Source organism: Pempheris klunzingeri, chromosome 11, assembly GCF_042242105.1.
Source record: "Pempheris klunzingeri isolate RE-2024b chromosome 11, fPemKlu1.hap1, whole genome shotgun sequence".
Classification (NCBI taxonomy): domain Eukaryota; kingdom Metazoa; phylum Chordata; class Actinopteri; order Acropomatiformes; family Pempheridae; genus Pempheris; species Pempheris klunzingeri.
The window spans coordinates 6,119,533-6,142,163 of record NC_092022.1 but is presented as its reverse complement, the minus strand read 5'-3'; the positions used below and the strand labels follow the sequence as shown (position 1 = coordinate 6,142,163).

General features: G+C 39.5%; 1 protein-coding gene across 1 annotated transcript in view; it reads left to right on the top strand.

The window, feature by feature from the left end:
• The window catches only part of nphp4 (nephronophthisis 4), a 153,849-nt gene that overhangs the window by 40,743 nt on the left and 90,475 nt on the right, over positions 1 to 22,631 (top strand). The window contains exons 7-8 of the mRNA XM_070840057.1: positions 9,929 to 10,110; positions 15,243 to 15,378. Of these exons, the coding sequence (XP_070696158.1) occupies positions 9,929 to 10,110; positions 15,243 to 15,378 (318 nt within the window). The remainder of the gene's footprint in view (positions 1 to 9,928; positions 10,111 to 15,242; positions 15,379 to 22,631) is intronic.

Below are 22,631 nucleotides of genomic sequence, written 5' to 3'. Positions count from 1 at the left end.
CCATATATTACACAGCCAGTGCCCTAGTTGATGTTCTTTTCATGTGAACTACTATATCTACTTTCATGGCATGCTTTAATGAGCGCTAGGCTAATTTGAACTGTGGTCTTGAACCTCTCCAAACACATTCTGACCTGATGTTAAAAACACTATTCATCTTCCGGGTTGCTTGAAAATGTGTGCAATCCCCAAGTTTGAGTGAAGCCAGAGGCTATATCACCTCAAATGACCCGTAGCAACCGTTCACCTACATCTTCAACAGAATCTATCACTCTTGATGAAAGGGCCTGAGATCTTGTCAGAAATTATGTAACATCTTGGCTTGTGATCAAAATACTTTGGAGAACAGAAGACGATGAAAAGGAGGAGAGGAGCAGGCGAGGACCGATGCCACGCCGCAGGCAGAACAAAATGCCGTGGGCTGATTTAATGAATGGAGAAGGAGCAACAAAGCTCCAGGAAGTTTTCATTTGTCCTAAAAGAAGAAAACTCACTCAAAGTAGGACTGCCCCTGTGGACGTACTATAAAAAAGACAAAGGAGGTTGAACATTTCCGAAATAGGAGGCGTCTTTCACATTGTTCTCTAAGGATGCGGTGTTTGGCTGCACCTCCGAATGTGCAAGCTGAGTGCCTTCTTCTTATCATAATTAGGCCTGTAACCACTGTAAGCGATGCAGTGCAAAGGAATGGGGTTTAATGCACTTGGCTCACATCAAATATTCATGAAATGCAGGTCTTCGTAATGATGGACGACCCAGTGATTAGACGAAATAGACTGTGACTGGTTAAAACAGACAAGACAAAATATGCAGCGGTTGAATGAGGAAAGGTAGATTCATAGAAGTCTTAGAGTCACTGCTTTTTTCTCTTTTTCCTCTGATGAAGTAATTTATATGGGGAACCTGTCCAAATTCAGCAAAAGTCGCCTCCAGTAGACACTTACAAATACTGTCAGATACACAAACATGGAACTGCGTCAAACGCTAGTGAGATCTAAACTGTTATAACTTTCATATTATTGGAAATCTTTTGGTTGTTACTGCACCTTTTATCAGGGCAAATGTCATGTATATGTGTGCCATGTCTAAATGCCATAGTGTACGATAAAGTGTTTCTGATTCCTCTGTGTTTCAAGGGTGTTTAAAAGTCTAGTGCATAATCACAGATCCCGGTGGCATGGCATTGTTTAACAAAAGGCAAGTTATGGTCATGTTAACCCAAATGTAACTGTTGTTATTGTGTAGACATTTTACTTGACCCTGTTGTATTGCTCTTTTAACTATCAACTTAGTATAATAAGGAAAACGACACTGATTCCACACAGAGAAATTCAAGAGACAAAGTCAAGAGTTATTCATTGATTGACATTATCAGGCCTGCAACATGGACTGTCAGTGATGCTGATGACGATCACCAGTAATTATTTTCCACAATAACATTTAAAAATGATGGTCTTGCTCAATGTACACTGGCTTTTTTGTTAATGTAATATTAAACAAAAGGAATGATAACAATGTGTTCCCATATTAAAGCACTACTAGTAATATTTTCTGGGGACCGAATATAATATTATTTAGTGAAAGTCACAACCTTGTATGACATCATTCATTAAATAAACTACCATGGTTAACTTACCTAGTTAGGTGAAGTTCAGAGCACCTCATTAAACTACTCACAGTTAGCTGAACCAAGCACAAATGCAACTAAAGCATTTCTAACAAACTGGAGAAGCTAAATTATATACTGGCATTTTCTGACTAAACAAATGTTTCCACTGGATCTTTAATCATTTTTAGAATAGTGCTGTCTCATGTCTGTGGCTTTCTGAAGATATGATGATTTGTGACCAGACTGAGATAGATATTGTTTATGAAGCGTCAGCTCAGTAGTTGTCCGAAGGTTAAAGGATACTGCTGGTGATATTCTGTTCTTGCTTTTTCTTTTTTTTGTAATTTGTCAACTAATTCCATAGAAAGACCAAAACCAACAATAAATTGATCCTATTGATATGTCGGTCCATATGTTCCTACTGAGGACACAAGTGACACTTAGGTAGGAACATACATCCCTCAGTAGGAACATATGGACCGAGTAGTACGTTGTAAAACATTAGGAAATTGGTTAATCCATTATTATCTTTATTATTAGTATCTTCTTATATAATTTGTTAACAAAAGGCAAAATATATAACAATACTAACCTCATTCTTTAAGGGTTTGATGTTGCATGGTTGTGTTGGTTGGTACTCATACTTGGACTGCACCAGCATTAAGGGTTTCTGTCCAAGTGGAATCAGTAATGTGCTGATAGTGGTGTAATACGTACAGTGGATGAACGTGACTTGAAATATGCCATGCTTGAGGACAAGAGGTGTGAAATAGGATGGGAAATAGGGAGGTAGCACTCTGAGTATGTGTTTGCCTTAATATTTTTGGTTATGAATTATGGGAGTTTTTCAGCAGTAGGGCAACAGTGATTTATCAGTGGAAGCGCTGTGCCAGTTAAAATCTGTTAAGGAGTAGGGGAGTGGGAGGATGAGAGCGGCATGCTAATGATGCTGCCACTGTTTCTTGCCATGGATGACTCACCCTCAATATGGGGAAGCTAACATCCACTGTGTGGGTAGCAGCGCATACGCACACACACAAACACACACACACACACGCATACACATGTCTGTCTTGACATTGATGCAGATGTCCTGACTGGTGTGTTATCATTGGTTAAAACATGGAGACTAAGTTCACAACTTGTCATAGCCACAAAGGCTTATAAGTCCATTTTAGTTTCGTTTTCTGGTTTCCAAAGGTAAGAGAAACATGCCAGAGTTGAGTAACTCACTTGGTAATTGGCTTATACCAAAATCATGTGTGACATAATTTCACCTGCTTTCTCTCTCTCACACTCTCTTACTCTTCCTCTCTCACACACACCCCTTGAGATGACAGTTTCTGTCTGCGGAGTTATTACCTTTTACAATAACCTACACATTGATTCGCTTTTAAGATAAGATAAGATAAGATAAAATATGTTACAGCAGCAAGTAAGCAAAAGTAAAACAGAACAGCAGAAATAGAACATCAATAAAACAATAAATAATAAACTAGTGGGCAGAGATATACACATAAAAAAAGTATGTACAAATGATATCAGACAAAAAACATCTACTTTGCAAAAGCACAATTTTTAAAATTCATTATAGCAAGTCCTTTATGGCTGTTAGTCCTGCTTTTTTCAGTTGCATTTGTCAAGGACTGAAAAGTGGTCAGATTTGAATATAATTAGATATTTCTAGACACAAACAATTCTTGTGCAGTCAATAACCGTGACAAAGATCACCTCTGATCATACACTGGCCTGTGATGAATACAGTGCGTATATATATTCAAAGCATGTTTTACAGCTGAGGTCTGAGGCTTTGATAGTACTTGTTGCTGGCACATAGTGAAGTTGGCACCTGCAAAATTCTGTGTAATAACACCCTGTTATCAGACAGGTGAAGCCTGACTCTGCTGAAGCATTTCTACGTTTTATTGCGATTAATGTTCTAATAACTTAAGGAGTAATTGTTGTTGTTATGCATTTCGATTTCTTTGAGCAAAACACAAGTGGGCTGCTTTGTAAACTGGCATCAGACACACAAGTGCATGCACACATACACTGCACACTCACATATACTCACAGCTACATAAGGCTGGGCAAACAGATAATCAAATATAATGTGAGATAATGTGGGTAATCAGAAATGAGAAGGGACACTATTAATTATATTGTCAAGATAAGTAAAAAAGATGTAATTATCCTATGAGTCATGGAATCATTTAAGTTGTTTTGCTGATTATATATTTCAGCTGAAGTCTGCTTTGGCAGCTTGGTCATCATCCGCTCACATGAATATAAAGACATTTTCCTTTCAGTGAGATGATGGTGACACATAATAGGTATGTTATTCAATTTTGGTCCCAACAAGTGCAATTGAATTTATTTAGTCGCCATACTTACATGCACGCTGTGAGTTAATTTTCTTGACTATAAAGAATTGGAAAAGCATCTATAGGAATGGGTTTCATTGGAGAGCTTACTAAGAAGCTCTTTACTCCTTCTCCTGCTTCTGTTTTTGGTATATTTGAGTATGTGCATAAATATCACAGTGAGAGTGAAACACTCAAATAAAATGTCAGAAAGTACATATAAAGTACCAGGTAGCAAATAGAGAGTGATTTTGTTTACAGCCTTAGGGCGTCAGTGAGTAAACTCCAACCAAAGTGCTTTGTCGGAAGATATAATAGCTTCTGAAATCCCTTCGGGCTGAGGCTCAGTACCAACAGTTTCTATAACTTTGTGAAGGTGACAAAACATCATGCGGAGATAGGCCAGTTATGAGTGAGTAGGGTTTGAACTTCTTTTTCAAGCTCTCTTATATATTCATTACACCACTATCACTGTCTTTTGTGTGTACAAGTGAGAGCACACTGACTTTTGGGAGAGACTGAAAGCCGTTTTCTCCCACGTTTAAGCAATAAGCTATTGGATCTCATGTATGACGTCAAATCTTCAACTATGGGAATCCGATATATGCTGGAGATGTGATAGAAGGCCAAACGATTTGCAGACTCTAAAATAAAGAAAAATCCTCCTTTTAAATGACTGTTTGTGTGAAATGAGCAAAATACCCAATTATGAACAATTGATTTTTTGATTCAACAACAGACACTAGGTATTTCTGAAAATATAGGATCCCTACATGACCATAATATTTAATGGCTAACTTGTTACTAAGCTGACTGCCTCTTGTAAAAAGCAATAAAAAGTGAATTACAAAAAAAGATGTTTGAAAATACTGAAAATCATCCCACTTTGCTGGTGTCTACAGTGACTTGAATGTTCATGATCATCTTCTGATTGTTCTGTCTGACCAACTATCCAAAGCCCAAAACTGTTGTAACCACGGTCTCTGTTTGAAGATGCTCTTTGGTGTCTGATGTGAACAGCATCCAATATTACAATACTGGTAGTATGAAATAGGTCTATGAAGCCCGTATTGGGACTTCTGACCCTGTTATTGATCAGTGCCACTAAGCCCTGTCATGACCATTTATGAAGTCCCCATTTGGCGATTAAAGGGTCAAGACCCATTTGCTGTCTTGAGCTTCTTATGTCCCAGTTGGAGCTATTAAGGAGAGCTTGCTCGCGCTTCATCTCCTGCCCTCTGAGCACAAAGAAATAACCTTCAGAAACTAATTTATCCTGCTTTGAAAATCTCCACTAATTTTCCTCAAACCCGCACAATGAGGCAGCTGCTGCTTGCTTTACATTTCTGTCCCAACTGATGTTATTTCAAAATTTGTTCTAAATGGATTTCTTTCTTTCTGAGCAGTTCCATTTTAGTGTCCCCAACTAAATCGGTTTTGCTTACTAATATTTCATCCTCACCCCTCTGTCTCCCACTTCCGCCCCCAGCAGTTGGCCTGGCAAATTGAATCTGAAGAGAATCTTTTTTTGTTGATATTTGACAATGATAATGCAATTTTCAGGTGTGAACACTCAAGTGAGGAAATAATCTTCCACTTCTGTACTTCAGAGATGTTTTTGTCATTTTATTTTGGACTGAAATTCAGATGACTGAAGGAAAAATATAATCACACACTCCAAAAAAGAAAAGATATGTCTGAATTAATACGATTCATCTGGACTGGAATCAAACTGCAAACCTCCTCAGCAAACATTATGCACTACAATCCTGCACAGAAACGTATGGCCTGTATTTTCTGTAGGATTTTTCTCTCCCAGATAAGATGTGTTTTTCCACCACAGTTATCTTTGACTCACTAGCGAACACTTTATCCCCAACACAGATTTCAAAGGAATGTGGCTATTTTTCCACGAGGCTGCAGACATATTAGAACTGTGGGATTTGTAGTTTAAGAAACATTTCTGTTGAGCCTTCAAGATATAAAATCGGCTTTGGCTTGCTCTTGATGCACTACAGACTAATGGCCATGAGAGATGAGATAAAAGTGATGCACCTGACTTGATACATTTTCTCTCAGTTTATTGTTGTTTTTCCAAATGGATGGAGATGGATGCTTAAACAGAATGTTTGCTTTATGACACCCACACTGGGGTGACTTGTCTAATTGTGAGACAAAAAACCCACCAACAATTCTTTTCTCACAATGCACTGCTTTTGTTTACTCTGTCAACAAAGCGCTAAAACAAACTGCCCACAAAAATATGCAAATGAATCTAATTCTGCTTCCTCCATCCCTTTCCTTTAATAATACAAACAGCATTTAAGCATGGTAGCTCTCAAGAACTTCAGCCGTTTCTAACCCGGGTGTCAAGTGTGCATTATGATCGCTGAAGGGACCATGTTGATTGGTAACAGTGGTGCTGCCTAGATTAGCAATTCTAGGAGCAAGATCTGTGGGACTATCACAAATATGACATAAAACCAGGAGACAACAAGCTTATGTGTGTGTGAAAAAGAGAAAGACACACCCACGTGGCACCGGTGCGCTCATCACTCAGAAAAGTCCCTCTTCTGTGACTCTGGAAATGGAGTATAATTTAACTTGGGGGCCATTTCATTGTTCCCTTTAAGCTTCTTAGCTCTAAAATATTCATATTTCAGGCGAGGGAGAAAGAAATCTGTGACGGCAGCAGACAGAAGCGAGAGGGAGAAGAAAGAGTATTGCGAGCAAGAGAGGTAGAGAGAGAAATTGACAGAGTGAGAAAAAAGAGCAATGAAATAAATGAAAGAGAAACTCAGAGGAGGGGAGTGAGAAGAGGGATGCAGAGAACAGAAAGCAGCACTGTAACTGATGTTCTCTTATAAACAACTTTCTCTCTGTCTTCCTTTTATTCTTACTCTGAAACACTTCATGGCAGATCTGTCCAACAAGAGACAAAGCCATTTTCTTGTCATCTTCCCCAACTCTGGCTGCAATGGAGGAAAAAGGCAAGAACAGACAGACGGTGTAGGCAATGTAACAATCATTATTAGAATCGGGTTGTCATTGAAAGCAATTATTTACAGATATCTTGTCATACTTGCTGCCACTCGCCGAAAGCCTGATTTTGTTGGCTAACTTTAATTAAAGACAATGTAATGTTTTGCTTAGAAGACAGAGCTAATTAATTTACCAGCTGTATGAAACGCAGCAAGCCAAAAATGATCTCAGATGAGATAAGATGAGGTAAAATAGGACTTCAATCAGCAAGGAGAAAATGTCTGTGTCCAAGGTGCTTGATTAACAAAATAAGATAAATACATTAATTTTGTACACATTAAAATTAAATAATGAATAAATAAAAACAGGGATAAAGTACAAGTACCACTGTAGCTTTGTAGCCTGGTTCTAGACACGAATCTGACATTTTTTAATTTATTCAAACAGGTCTAGTGTTTTCCGTATTGACGCCTGTTTCCTTGGTTGAAGAAACAGCCAAGCCAATCAGAGCTTTCTCAACTAAACACTACCTGTCAAACAACACGTCAAAATTCTGTCAGTGTCAGAAATGTAGGACCAAATTCCCACAATGTTACTGCTGCAGCAACCCACATCTACGAACCAGGCAATCAGAAGGTTGTCAGTCAGGGGTTGTGTGCAGAGCAATCAAGAACAAGGCCTCTTTTATATACACACCATCACAAGAAAATTCAATCACACAAAGAAGTAAGATATTCTATATATGTAAATAAGTGTCCTGATATTAAAACCATAATTTGTCAACAAGATAGATGTCGTTTACTATTTTCCCATTTTACTTGCAGCACCTCACCTTAACGGTAAACTGCACAAAAGGATTTGATGTATGTTTTTCATCATTTTCTCTGGTAATTAGTAATTATGCTGCTTGTCACGGTGCATGCACTGTGCAAGCGGCTGAGTCCCAGATTGAAACGTGCGATGTACGCTCCTCTGTGAGGGCGCATCTTAGTCTTGGCACTCAGATGGCAAACGTTAATTGAACAGAGCCTTAGCCTATGTGATCCAGCTGGAAGACAGTTATGTAACACTCCCAAAGCCAAATGAGATCTGACACCATTCAAAACAAACTATACATAGAGCATTGCATTAGTGAGTCACCACGTCCTCCCATAGGTAGATAGCAAGTAAACTTCCACAAAAAACACCACATTGGACCCACAAACAAGGCATCGTGGGTGTTCATTATGAAAACGTATCAGTCATATCAACAAGAGTATCAACTCAACTTTTGTTTTTACTTCTCTAACTGCTGTTCCTGAGTTACTAGCATCGCTTTATTGTGTATAAACATGGATCTCTCTTGCCACAAAATATAGTACTTGAGTTGAGAGGAGGGGTTTTACTGGAGATATTTTTTTAAGAGGAAACAGAGACGGCAGCCTAATCTTCCATTCCCATCACCAAAAGAAAAATATGGTACACTGCTGAGCACATATCGGCCGTTGCTTATAAGTGAGAGAATGAGCAACAATCACAAGAGGGTAGATAGTAAACAGTCAGACAGAGAGAGAGATGCAGTCAGTCAGTGCAGAGTTGTAATATGAGGAGAGCGGCAGCGAGCTGTGGTGTATGTGGGCTGTACAGTAGCCAGGCAGGCTGGACGGCTGCTCCTGCTCCTGCTGTTGCTGCTTTTAAAGAAAAACCCAAAGCTGAATTGATATGCTAATTTGATTGAGAAGGTGTGGGTGGATATAGAGAAGGTTTTAAGCAGCCAGAGGGACAAAAAGAGAGAATGACAAGAAACGAGAGGGAGAGTGGGAGTAAGAGATGTGACAGAGAGAGGCAAAAGATTGAAATTAAACAAATGGGAAGGAGTGGGGCGACAGGGAAGCTCAGAGTCACTCTGCACTTTGGGGTCGGAGAGCTTACAGTCAATCACTGAGCAGTTGTCAGTCAGCTGTGCATTAGCAGCAGTACTGGTGGCAGCACAGTCTCCACCAGTGCCTGTTTACACTCTGACTTGTCTTTTAAACATTTCTTAATTGGCACATATGATATGTTTTAGAAAAAGAACATAACCATAGTGTCCATAAAATATAATGGAATTATTTTAAGTGTAATAGCAAGTTATTACAACACCTCTTATTTCCATAGTGTTTTCAAGCTTTATGGAACAGAGGGATAGGATTTATTAGACTTTAGCTCCACAAGCAATACTGCACTGAGTGTTGAGTAAAGAAAAATATAGAATACCACCACCTTTATCATTTAAACATTAAACAGCATTTTCATGTTCTGGGAAAAATTATATTTTTGTTAATTCTTGAATTTCTCTCTGCTAAACTGAAAACTAAGGGAGCTGGGCACAAGACAGACAAACAGCTGACCTAGTCTTTTAAAAAGAAGTAGTTTTTACTCCCCCAACCCCTCAGACTGAAAGCAACCAAATGTCCTGTCCAGACATCATGTACATATTGCAGTGGTCTACTGCAAACCAAAAATATACGGTAGCATAGCAGTTAAAAAAATGTAATGTTACTGTTATAGGCAGGCTACATTGAACACGTAACGTTAGCAGATTTATGTATGTATGTGTGTGTGTGATTTAATGAGCCTCAAGACATTTAAGAATGCCACAATATCTGCCTCGTGCTTTGAAAGATGTACAACATAACTGTGCAGGGCTGTCAGGTTCTCCCACACCAAACCAGGAAACCCATTCATGGAACTGTCTCTGTGCACAGGAGTATTATCATGTTAAAACAGGAAAGACCGTAACTGTGAAGTGGTGGAAGCACACTACTATAAAATAATACATAAATAAAGCTGTCTTGCCTTCTGTGTAAACATCATTGTTTGCTATAGCTCTAAGGTTTTCCTTCATAGTGATTAAGGAGCCTGGCCCAAAACCAAAAAAAACCCAAACAAAACGTATGTAGTGTTATTATGCAGTTCGTGTGCAGTATCCAAGTTTCTTCTCACTGATTTTCAGAAACAGCCAGGACCAGATGGTACATTGAAGATGGTTGTCATCCAGGAAAGGAGGCTTCATGTCGGGGTCCACAATGGCTGGTGTTTCCTCGACAAGCCCCAAGTGGTAGTACTGGAGCCCGTAGTCCTGGGGGCAAAAGGCCGAGCAGACAGCAGCCTCAAGCAGAGCACCGTCAAGGGCAGGTGAGCAGATGAAACGCATGCATATGTCCACAGCCGAGCTGTTACTGTAAGCTACAGGAGATGGTGGAGCATAATTCGGTTGTCAGGAAAAAACACAGATGTGCAAAAACATTTTCTGAAGTGCCTATCATTATGGTATTTCATCAGCCTCTCCCAGTGCTGCTCCTGTAACGGGTAGGCAAGCGATTGAATGTTTATCCTGTAAAGTCAGCAAAAACTGTATTTTTGAAATGGCTAAGTTGGTAGCAATTTAATTTGTGTATTATACTGGTTGGGAGATGTCTGGAAGAAATGAAACATGCAGACTTGTATCTTATTCTTCCCTGGTGTCTATTCACTTCATGGCGGCTCCAGACTGCGACCATATAGCCACATTTACCACCATTTGTGGACTATGCCCCATTTTCACTCATTCATTCATTGTTTATAATGAATAAATATATAGATACTAACAAATAAATTTGACATCTCAGGTTGAAATGATGTCCCTGTCACATACAGTATTGCGTTTCTGAATGTTGTGGTTATCTCTGCATCAAGAGAAAGGAGAAGTTTTAAGAGGTGAGCCTGGGAACCTTTATACTAATGGCAGAATTTTACTCGCCTCAAAAAACCTTGTGATACATGTAAGTTAGCATGATGTGTTATAGCATTTAGTGTTATTAATGGAAGAAGCCCTCTTCATGACTTCCAACTTTCCTAGAGCCACAGCCCATTTTTATCATATGAGTGAACAGCGAACACCCATAAGTTTGCTGCCGTATGGCTGATTCTTCGGTTGTTAGATATAGTCATCCTATGATACGGGCTAAAGCAAAGTTTGAAAATGGCTCAACACAGCCCGTCCTTTTTTAGCTGCTTCCATTGTGCCTCAGGCAAACCTACACATGGGTGACAAATTGAAGGAATGTAAGTTAAGTGCGTGAAGAAACATAAAGGCCGCAACTGCTGCCTTACAGGGCACGAGAGGGTCTACAGGGTTTGAGGAGTATGAAAATGGTGTGAGTCATATGCTATGGCCTTTACATTCACTGCATCTCAACCCAGTTGAACATCCTGTGGGGTTATAGGCCGGCATGTTAGGCAGAGCTGTATACTACAACATGAATTTAGATTTATCTTGTAGAACAATGGTGTTCATCCCTACAGTAGAGACTTAAAGTCTATACAAAGCTGTTCTCAAAGGCTTGTGATCCCAAAATGTTACTTTAATAAGTGCTTACCATCTCAAAAACAGGGATTAAAAGAGATGATTTGAGGTGGGGGGTGTAAGTGACCACTGATTTACAGAATGCAAATACAGTAAGTTGGCTACAACAACCTAACATCACACACGTACACACACATCAATTCTGAATTGTAATGTGGATCAGACATGTCTGGCTAATACATACAGCCATATTGATACATACGTACACGTATATAATTAATAATGTTGAATATTAGCACAATTTCTCAGATGCTGCATGGTTCAAAGGTGATTTGTCCACACACCTCAAAAAAAATTGGTCGGTAGCAGACAGTGAGATTATTATTAATAATAGTAATAAAATAACCTCTTTCCATCTGTAAAGATGCAAGTTAAACACATTCATATTTAAATATAGTCTTTTAGCAACAAATATATTGTGTTTACATTTTGTATGTGACTTTGTATGTAGTCCATTGACATCATTCCAAGAACACACACTGAATGCTTGATGAGGCCTTACATGTCCTAACTCAACCCCAGCCTCATAATTTACAAACTATTCCATGCCACAAAGCCCTCCACCCTCATAAAACAGTCTTGCAATACATCCCAACGGGTGTTAGTACTTCATAACCAATCAAGGAGATATGGTTCCTGCTGCCTTTGCCCCTGGGTTTTATTGTGACACCATGACACTCAATGTTAACCTTGTCATAGTGGATCTACTAGTGTAAGGTCACCAGCATCTGCAGTATAACACTTGGATGGAATGATTTTGACATGTCAGACGCAGAACAAAGCCAGAGAGGTACAGTACCACAGCCGGAAACTGAACTCCAGGTGATGATGTGTGAAAAATTGATTCCAGGGATGAGCAACATTCAATAAAATCTGTATAATTTCAGCTGCTTTCAGTTGCATGGAGAAATAGAGTGTTATGACACATTTCACAAAATCAGGTCCTAATATTTAGGATCAGGTCTGGTGCCTGTACTTTGCTAATGGATGTGTAGAGGCTGTAATGAAGCCGGATCTCTTCACATACTTTCCTGTGTTTTGTAGCTCATTGTGCTTTGGGTGAGCCAGCTGTCTCAAATACCCCTCTGCACCTCGTTTAATCAGTGGAAGTTTTTTCCTAACATAAATATTGTGAGCGAGTGAACTTTTGACCAGCACAAATAAACAACAGCTAGCAGTTTCAATTAATGAGCTGTCAGGGTAAATCAGTGAGCCGTTAAGCAGAGCTGCTTGGGGCTGGAAAAAAAAAAGGTTTTGTGTCTATTTCAGTGACATTGTGCAGGTGTGTTGTGCCTGAAACTTGAGCATTTTGTTCCTGGAGGTTGTGAGGAGAGGATATGCAAATCCTGCCACAATAGACCCTTACTATCACCTTTTTTTCCCCACATATAATATGCAAAATACCACCAAACCACAATACAAAATATCATTAGCCATCAAGCCATTAAGGAATAGTTGTCATTCAAGGTATATTTTCTTATTCAGCTGGATTTCAGAATCATATAGTGATACTGTATATTCAAGAAGTTCTCTAAATTTCTCGTTCATTAATGATGTCCACCATGAAGGCGGTGAAGAAATATGCTTGTGCTGACAGTATTATCTGGAAAAAATAACTGACTTCATTTATTATATTCTCCCACACTTTCCTGTCAGTTTAAGGTCACTTGTGTACGCTGTGGCCCTCAGGATGATAACATACAATATATCAGTAAATAATGATGCATTGATCTTTTGAGTAAAAGGAATAGTCGGACTATTGAATACAGTCAAAAATGCCACACAAATGCTGTAACTCAACATACGACACAGAGAAATGATCCCCCTTTTTCACTGTGTGTCTGAATCAGAATGTATTGTGTTATCTACTTCAAATGAGAAACTTGCAGATGTGGTGATTATGTGGTTGATTATATGGAAGTCTTACAAGCACGAAAATGTGTGCACAAACAATGCAAATGTATAATCAACACAATCACACACTAACCAACAATCGAGCTCAATTACTGTATTATATGGGTAACAATAACCGTCATCCTCTGCCGAGTAATACCAAACATTACATCAGAATCAGAGTTGTCTTTATTCCCAAATATGTTTACACATGAAGGGAATTTGGCTCAGCGTTTTGGTGCATAACAAGAAGCATATTAGGAAAATAGAATGGAAAAAGCAAGTACTGCAAGTCAAAAAGCATAAATATGAACTTATACAGATGTGGAGACTTTACACATTAATGTAACATGTAGTGTCTATTGGAGGGGGATGAGAGTCTGTGTCAGGGGAGGTTTCCAGGCTTTGTTGATGAGACCAGCTGAAAATGGTTTTTGTGATGTTAGATTTTGGTTCAGTGGACCGCAGCCTCCTGTTGGAGGAGAGTGTCACTAAAAGTTTGTGGGTGGGAGAGGTTGGCCACAATCTTTGCTGCCCGTCTCACAGTCCTGGAGGCATGCAGGTTCTGGATAGATGGCAGATTGCAGCCAATCACCTTCTCAGCAGGACAAATGACACGCTGCTGTCTGCCCTTGTCCTTGGAAGTGGCAGCAGCATACCATATCTTGATTGAGGAGGTGAGCATAGACTCAATGATGGTGGTGTAGAACAATCATTGCGCCATCATTGTTTTTAGCAGGTTGAACTTCTTCAGCTGTTGCAGGAAGTACATCCTCTGCTGAGCTTTTTTTGGTAAGGGAGCTATATTCAGCTCTGACTTGAGGTACTGGGTGATGCTGGTGCCCAGAAAGCTGAAGGACTCCACAGGGTTGACAAGGTGATGGGGGCGGGTGTGGTAGGGTCTCTCCTGAAATCTCCAGAAATCTCCATTGTCTTCGCAGCAGTGAGTTGTATCTGCATCTTCTTCTATCTGCATCTTCTACCTGTGGGCAAATTTATCATGTTTTTTGTGCCCTGAACAGATGCCCCCCCCTTACATTAGCAGTATGATTACATTCATTCTTGGATGATTTTTTTTCCTTTTATCCTCACACTGACATTAACTGTAGACTCATATTTTAAAGCTGATTTTTCAAACACTTTTCTTCCCCTGGTGTCATGCCCCCTTCCTCCCTCAGGAGGGTTGGCATCTTTGTCACTTTTTTCACCCCTGATGAGTTTACATGCCTGCTTCATTTCCACAGAGGTCAGCGTAGTTCTTGTTTTTCTGGGGATGGGTGGTGGAGGCTTACACATGGCATGTCTCCAGTGAGGAGTTAAAAATGTCTGTGAACACCAGAGACAGCTGAGCACAGTGTTTCAGGGTAGATGGAGGTACTTTTCTGAATTTTCAATTTTCTGGGAAGAAGAAAGTGCTTGTGTAAAGTCATTTACTATGATTAACACCCATAATTATGATTCTAATATTTACCTTTTTTTGGGTGCTGCCAGCAGAAGCTGACAGTCTGTCTTGCTTGTGTGTTATGCTTGGTGCTTCCAGACAGCAGAGAAAGAGAGAAAAAAAATGAAAAAAATAAAAAAATGAAGTGCTCGCCTGTTCCATTCTCCAGAGAGTCCATGAAGCGAAAAAAGAAAAGGCGCTTGGCCCCACCTCGTGACACGCCAGCTCTCCACAGTATGCTCCCGCCTATGGTGTATGCAAACTGTGAATGACGAATACCAAGAGTGCTGTTCCACTGCTCACACAGGAGGCCGGTACTTGCCAGGGAACATTTAGCAAGCGAGTATAAATCCTCCAGCGCATTGATTTCTTTTCTTTTTAATAAAAAATAAAATTGTAATAAAAGAAATAAGGGGACTTTTATTGTCATTTTCTTCACTAATGGCTTTAAAGCACATAAGTCACAAATAATCCTCATTGAGGTGCCATTATCATCATCATCATCCCAACGTTTTCTGCGCCTCTCTCTCTCTACACACCCTTCACACCTTCACTATGTCTGTGTGCGTCTCTTTGCTCTCTCCTCAGTTCTGCAACATCATCCCTCCCTCAAATGCTGGCTCTTCGCAGCAGCTTGGAGCTCCGGCTGACCAATCATCGTGCTCTGGCAATTGTTTTCCAGTTGGAGTATGTCTTCTCTGCTCCAATTGGCCGAGAGACGATGGTAAGACATAAACACACATACGTACGCATGGTTTAGTCCTATACCTATGTCCTATGTGTTGTTAATCCTAAACACAGGTCCTAGCTTGAAATCAACCTCTTGATGAAATGAGTATTAACAAAAATGAGTTCTTCACTACCTTCAAAGTCCAAAAACTCCAACATCTTCACATTAATAGAAGCAGAAGTACACCTGCACACACACAGAGACACCCTGTTGTCCTCTCTTCATCCTGCCTTTGTTCTCTCAACACCTCTCACTTGTCCTTGGAGTATCGCTCTATCCATCTCTCCCAGAGGAAATTACTGAAAGCTTCTTTGGCCACAAGTCCTCTGTAAACAAACCAGACTGGAAGAGGTATGAATGGAAGGATGGATGCAGTCATGATGATTTGGCCAGAGATGGCAGTTTGCTTTGTATCTTCACTGTTGATCTGGTTCATTTGGTCATGCAGAGATTCATCCGTCCCTAAATGTTGAGCCTTTCATTAAGACAGCTTCCCACTCTCTCTTGAAAGTTTGCAAAAATCTATTGTTTCAGTAGCTAATTTTCCTTTTTTTGAAAACATAGACTTTGATTAAAAAAAATACCACTAACTTGAGGAGAGGTTTGTTCTGGAGGATGTTTTCTTAAAGATTCCCTGCGGAGTTTTCTTGTTATGTAAACTATGTTTACATTCAGTGTTACTCACTAAGACAATATGGATATCCTTGAGCTCTAAGAAATGTGTTGAATGCATGTCTTTCCTCATAAAACATTTGCATTTTATTATATCTATATTCATTTTATCCATGTTTACTAGCTTCCAGTCTGCTTCGTCCGTGCCTTTGCTGATTGCAGAATAGCTTGTCGTGTTGCCACCTCCTGTAGATCAGTTGAATAGTGTTAAAGCATTGGCAGGACTGACTATTTCAACACCCGCTTGAGTGTGTGTGTCCTCGTGCACACGCATGAGATGAACAAAAAAGCTCCATAGCGCTACTAGAGCTCAAAAACTCTGTCAGCTGTGGTGGCTGTTGCTGCTCACCCCACCTCTTTCTGTAAGTTACAGTCTGGCTCCAATAAGTAACAAAGTGCCAAGGACAACTAATTAACTAATTATTCTTGATTCTTCTCCTAATTATAAAAATGGGACTGTAACTTGCATTGCATTATTTAACCCTGTTTTGTAGAATGACAATTAATTAACGTAGCTCCTTGACCCTTGTACATTTTAACCTGAAACTCCTGGTTTCAAAGTGTTTCCTTGGTGATGGTTGACATCATTAACTCTGCAGCCTGTGGGCACGACTCACTATTCCTTACAGAACTTACTGCATAGATCTACTGTCACTTCTGACACTGCTGAAATGCAGTTTGCACAGGGACACATTTTCAGGCTTAATTTAATTAGCAGGTATTTAAATATGCTGAGGTTTCTGAGAATTGTGGTCTTTGTTATTCACTCTTAGTTTTTTCTCCACTTGTTAGAGTGGAAAAGGACTTTAATTCATATCATAATGTTTTTTATAGTCACCATGGTCCCCATGAGCTATAGCAGAAGTATATAAACTCAGCCTACCTGATGAAGAGGTAATATTGACCAATAGAAAACAAGAATTTCTAATAGAGAAAATAGATACTTCTAAAATCAATATATTCATGAAACCATATCTTTAAAAAACTGTATTCGCCTTAAAAGTCCTGTTTTGCTTGGATAAACAGACAACAAATATCCAGTCAGAGTTGGGTCTGGATATATCTTTTTAAATGCGTCAATACAGATGCCAACACAGTTTCACAGTACCATTGTGGTAAATTGTCTTTTTCTCATACCTTATACTGATGAACTTAAACATGCTTTTCTGCCAAATCCATTTTGTGTTAACAAAGCTTCTCGAATGCATTCGTTTTTAATGTTATGTCAATACAAACAGCCTTGCAGCCTAAAGAAAGTAGTGTTTGCTCATAACAGTTTAGTATTACAGACACATTTTGGTCATTACTCAAAAAGCATTGAGATTCAAATCCTCAGACCGAGTGAAAGGATTTCTTTAGGTTTCTTTGTTTCAGATATATCAACTTCCACTTGGAGTCCATGTACATACGATGACAACACATCACGTAACAGCTGTCATTTAAAGTTGACCCATTATGTTGACACATTATGTTGATTTTCCGATGTAATGGGAAGATATTATGCTCAAATTAAAGATGGAATATTGATCAGACATTGTATTTTAGCGCTAATTTGTCCATTAATGGTAAGATGAAAATTGAGTTTATGTAGAGCACATCAAGATTACTTATTTCACAGGCCCATAACCTGAATTCTGTCTCTCTCTCTCTCTCTCCTTTCTTTTGTTTTGAGCTTTGTGTGATTGTGCAAATGGTCTTTTAAAAGCCTGGTAAAAGCTTTTGCAACAGTACTGCTGTGATTGTTGACATAAATATATCAAATTTCAGCACAAAAACGTCTGCAGCTTTTGTCCATAAAATATCATTATTTAGCTGAATCCTAGTCTTAAGTGCTGTCATGTACCCCCCCCCCCCCCTGTCTATATGAATTACATATACCAGTTGCTGGGACCTGTTGCAGACCAACACAGTCAACACACCCCCAGGGAAGTCATTTCTAAATTCAAGCCACACCACTTTACAAACGCTCATGGCATAGAAAACCTCAGAAAGACTGTGGTAATTACGTGTGTGGGTGAGCCTTCAACACTTAATGCATGCCACGGCTGGGCTCTCATTGTGTTACTGTGTTGTACTTTATACAAGCATGGGTCACCAGATCACCAATTAAAAGCAGCAGAAAAACAACCAGCCTCTTGGTCATTGAAATGCCATGTTACATTTGCATTTATGCATTATTCACCCATTCTTACCTCTGCAACCACTTGACAGCTAATCAGTCTGTTGTAATTTTGACGGATGAGAGTGATTATTTCATGGACTTAACACATAATGGATGTTGTTTAGGGAAACCAGTTTCTACATAATAGCTTGTCCCAGAGCATGAAATCGTGCAGCTCAAATGAAGAGTAGCTATCTTTTCCTCATCCAGTTTGGCCACGTAACTCTGCTTCACTGTTCAAACTTTTGTGAAAGGAAAAAAAAATCCTGATGATTCCATGATCTGAATCATCCCCAGTTTTTCTGCGGAACTATAAGCCTTCCATGAAACACTGCTTATGGAGAGGTGCTCAAATGTGTAGAATTGTTCATATTGTTTTAAATGTTATAGCCAACAGTGTCCTGCACACTTATTTTCTGGACAGAGGTCCTCACTGTTGTGTGTTGGTTTAATGTTTGAATACTTACATTTTCTATATTATTATGAAATTTTAGGACTTTGAGACTAAGAAGAAAGGATTCAGAAGTAAAACAAGACTAATAATTTGCAGCCAACCTCTGTGAGCAGCTGAGTTTGATGGGAATGGCATTGCTTTGTCATTTCACATCTATTTGGCTATAAACAAAGAATTGGGCACATTTATATTTTGACCCATTGATGGCGCTGGATGAAAAGTCAGGGGATTCTAGTTCATTCTGAAGAGGACACTGATGTCTGTACCACATTTTATTGCAATCCATTGACAAAGAGAAAAATAATCTGTTTGTCATAGCAAGTACGGTCAAAAAGCTGAAGTAGTACATGTAGTTGGCTAATAAAGAGACTAAAAAACAGGGGACAGAAAACAATGGGCAATGAAGACCACCCTTATCCCATCTACTTATCATCTCACTTTTTCCCGGCTGTCTTAACAGCACTTCTTTGGGAGTGCTGGCCATTGGTCTTCTTTGTTAATTCTTCTAACTCCTTGGTTCAGACCATATCTCAGCAATGAATGGCCAGGTTTCTATGAAATCTGTAGAGCTTCATAGGATCAAGGATGAACCCTTTCCATTTTGGACACATAATGAGCTGTCTACTCACCAGCCCTGATCCAAAATATCAACTCTGCACATGAGCTATCTCTTAATCTAATAGACAGATTCCCATGAAATTTATTGAGAAAATTCAAGCTCCCAAGGGGATTAGCTTTCTTTGCTTTTAATGAAAAAAGTCCCAGAATAGCTAGGCAAAAACTGTTGTGTGGGTGACAAAAAAAAGATCTCCTGCCACACTCTACTTCACAACCTTCCCCTTCTCTGGCTTGAATGTTTGATGAGGTGAGAGATATTTAGCAGGTGGAGAGTAATTTCTGTCTGTGTGGGAGTGGAGTGTGTGTATGTGTGTGTGCTGATGTGTGCATATGTTATTTGTGAGTGTTAGTTTCTAGAGCCTGATCTGCCTTAGGTGTTGACTGATGAGGGTTTGATGCATGCTGCCTCCTGAAGACAGCAAATCTCACCAACCAACCACTGCACCTTATAAAAGGCTCCTGCACTATCAGCCAAGACGAGTGTGATTGGACAGTGTATATATCCCTGAACTGCGTCACAACTGTCAGAGATGTGATGCTTTTGAGGTGCTACAGTTGTGTTGAGCTGAGGTGTGCCTTCAGGGGAGGCAGCTGTACACTGTCAACAGCACCTCACAGCACTTGGCACCACTTGTGAACCGCAAACATGAAGGTTCATGTCTGATTGCTGCACTTTTCAGGCTCTTGTGGATCTGTACTGCTACATAAACTTGCAAAAGTTTAATGACAGATATAATCTTGGAAACAACGCTAGTGGCTTTGGGTTTTGGCCTTCGGCCTTTGACTGTGTGAGGCCATTCAGTCTAGAACAAAACAGCCTTTGTATACTACCATACTTTGTGTATGGCTATTGACAGCTATTATTATGCTAATTAAGATAATTTAAGGACATTTCATTGATTCTAAAGGGGGACATTAGGTGTTACAGTAGCACATAAAAAACAGACCAGATGAAGATTCAGAATAGATTCAGCAGAGTGAGGAAAAAACAAGTAGAACTACACCTAGACCTTGAAAAATTATAAATTGAATGAGAGCAACTGTACACACAGTTCAATATCCACAGCAAACATGGGTTATTTGCATTAATGTAACATATGTTTAAAAAAAGAGCCTTAAAAAATTACTTTAGCCACTTGTTTCGTGAGCAAAGAGACATAATGCAGTACACTGCACATTTGTACCTTCATTTATACATTTAAAGGCAGGGTCTGCTGTGTTCGAGAAAGTAGCAAGAGTAGCTGGATTTTGAAAGTATCCGTCTGAAAATATTCCTCAGGATTTCCCCCAAAGCCACTTCATGAACACGCTGCCTGACCAATGTCACTGCTTGTCGATGAGCCCAAGACAGTGATGAGAAGACTGGCCGTGGCTGCTGCTGGTCCCTCATTCATTCTGTACACAACCACTGACTGACAGCCTCTCTCAGCTTTTTGTTGAATAAGTAACAACTCAGGGGCATACCACAATCATATAAACACAAGCAAAGCAGCCGTCATGAATGTAACATCACCTTCAGCTTCAGCAAGTTACTGCTCACTCAGGTCAGAGGCTGTGCTTTGTTATCTCCATGGATATATGGTTAACTTATTAAACAAGAGCCTGTTGCAGTATGCAGATTTGAGAAAGCTGGCTCTTTGTTTCAATAAAATGTGTAGTAAGATCATGGAGTAGAATACACTTCATTTCAAGAACAATAAATAATAAATAGATCATTTCTCTGAAGAAAATGTACATGGCAAAAGTTGAACTGAACTGAAATTGGAAGTTGAAGCAATGAAAGAAGTTGAAGCTGCGGTTGAAACAGAACTACCGAAGGAGGTAAAAATGGGATATAAGTGTACACTGAAGGTTGTATGTAATATACATATAGCATATGCACACATGATAGAAAATAAATGTATAAACGGTGAAAAATGTAGTAGTGTTATATACAGTAGTATAGGAATGATGTGCAAAATTACACAACATCTCATGTAGTAAAATAGAATGTATTCTTAAGCATAAGCTTCTAGGGTACAGTGATAATAGTGATGGCTTTGTTGTACCTGAAAGACTTTCTCATTGTGTGTGTGGATTGAGAGTCCCTTAAAATAGAGTGATAAACCTGCCTCATACCATTTCCCATGTTGCCCTACCTCTTGCTGTATACTTTGCCACTAGATGGTGCTGTGTAGTGCAACTTGAGGCAGCATCCCCTGCTATAAGACTGTGCGTGGATGGGTGGAGGGAAGGAACATGCAATCTGTCTTACTGTTGTTCTTTCCTCTGATTAAATAGAATTATGTCTTTTGATGTATTCTGAGGGGGCTAAGGTGGATGAAAAGAGTAAAACAACTTTGTTGAAATCCCTTCCCTCCTAAAACATAACCACTGCAATCCAGAGGCAATCACTTGGTGCTCTGAGACTACATGTCTCATCCTTGCTGTGTTTAAAAAGCCAGTATGCTTCTCACTGCAAGACAAAGAATCAGGATGGCCCCCTTTTACAAAAGTGCATTGCCTTTGGATATGAAGAAAGAACATCATGCTTTATCGTCATTTGTCCTCTTTTGTATTTTTGATTTTAGTTATGATTGGGTTGCTCTTTCTGTCTTGTCTCTCTGTGTTGCATTCTGTCTCTCTCTCAGAGCCTTTGAGCGGACTTCTTTCATGCTCCTTAGCAGCAGTCAGAGGGATGGAGATAACAATTTAAATTAAGAAGGCTGTGGAGAGGAGAAGAACTGGAAATTTGTCTGATAGGCTGTTCTCAGAGGGTGTCTGGGGTCAATGAACTTTAAATAATCAACTTTTCATTTCAACCGTCTTCATGCTTTCTTTTGCTATTTTGCTATTTCCTTCTCTGTCTCTATCCCGTCCCTCATCAAGGGCCTCATGGTATTGCCCAGTATCCCTCCCAGTGCTTTTGTCTCAATGGGCTGCACACATGGGAACTCTGTCCTCCGGTGTCCACTCAAACCACACTTTTCTACATCCCTATGCTGCTTATTGAAGAAGAAACCCAAAAAAAGACAGGCTGTTTGAAAGTATGTTCGAGAGTTTCCATTAATTGCTTCACTCACTGTATTGGTTTGCGGTAGGAAACACAATATTAATTGGATATGATCATATAATCTTATAATTTGCACATACAGATTGTAAAGTTTATCTATATAAGAGATGTAACGAATGCTGCAAGTTAAAGTATGGTGCCCTTGACACAAATTAGATTTTTCCTGTGTAGGTTTAAGGAGTTGGTTTATCCAAAACACAAAAACAAAACCCACTTCCCTCTAGTAGTATCTATTTATGCAGGTAGTTCTGGTTTTATTTGTCCAGATTTTAAGATTTTGCCATCTGAGA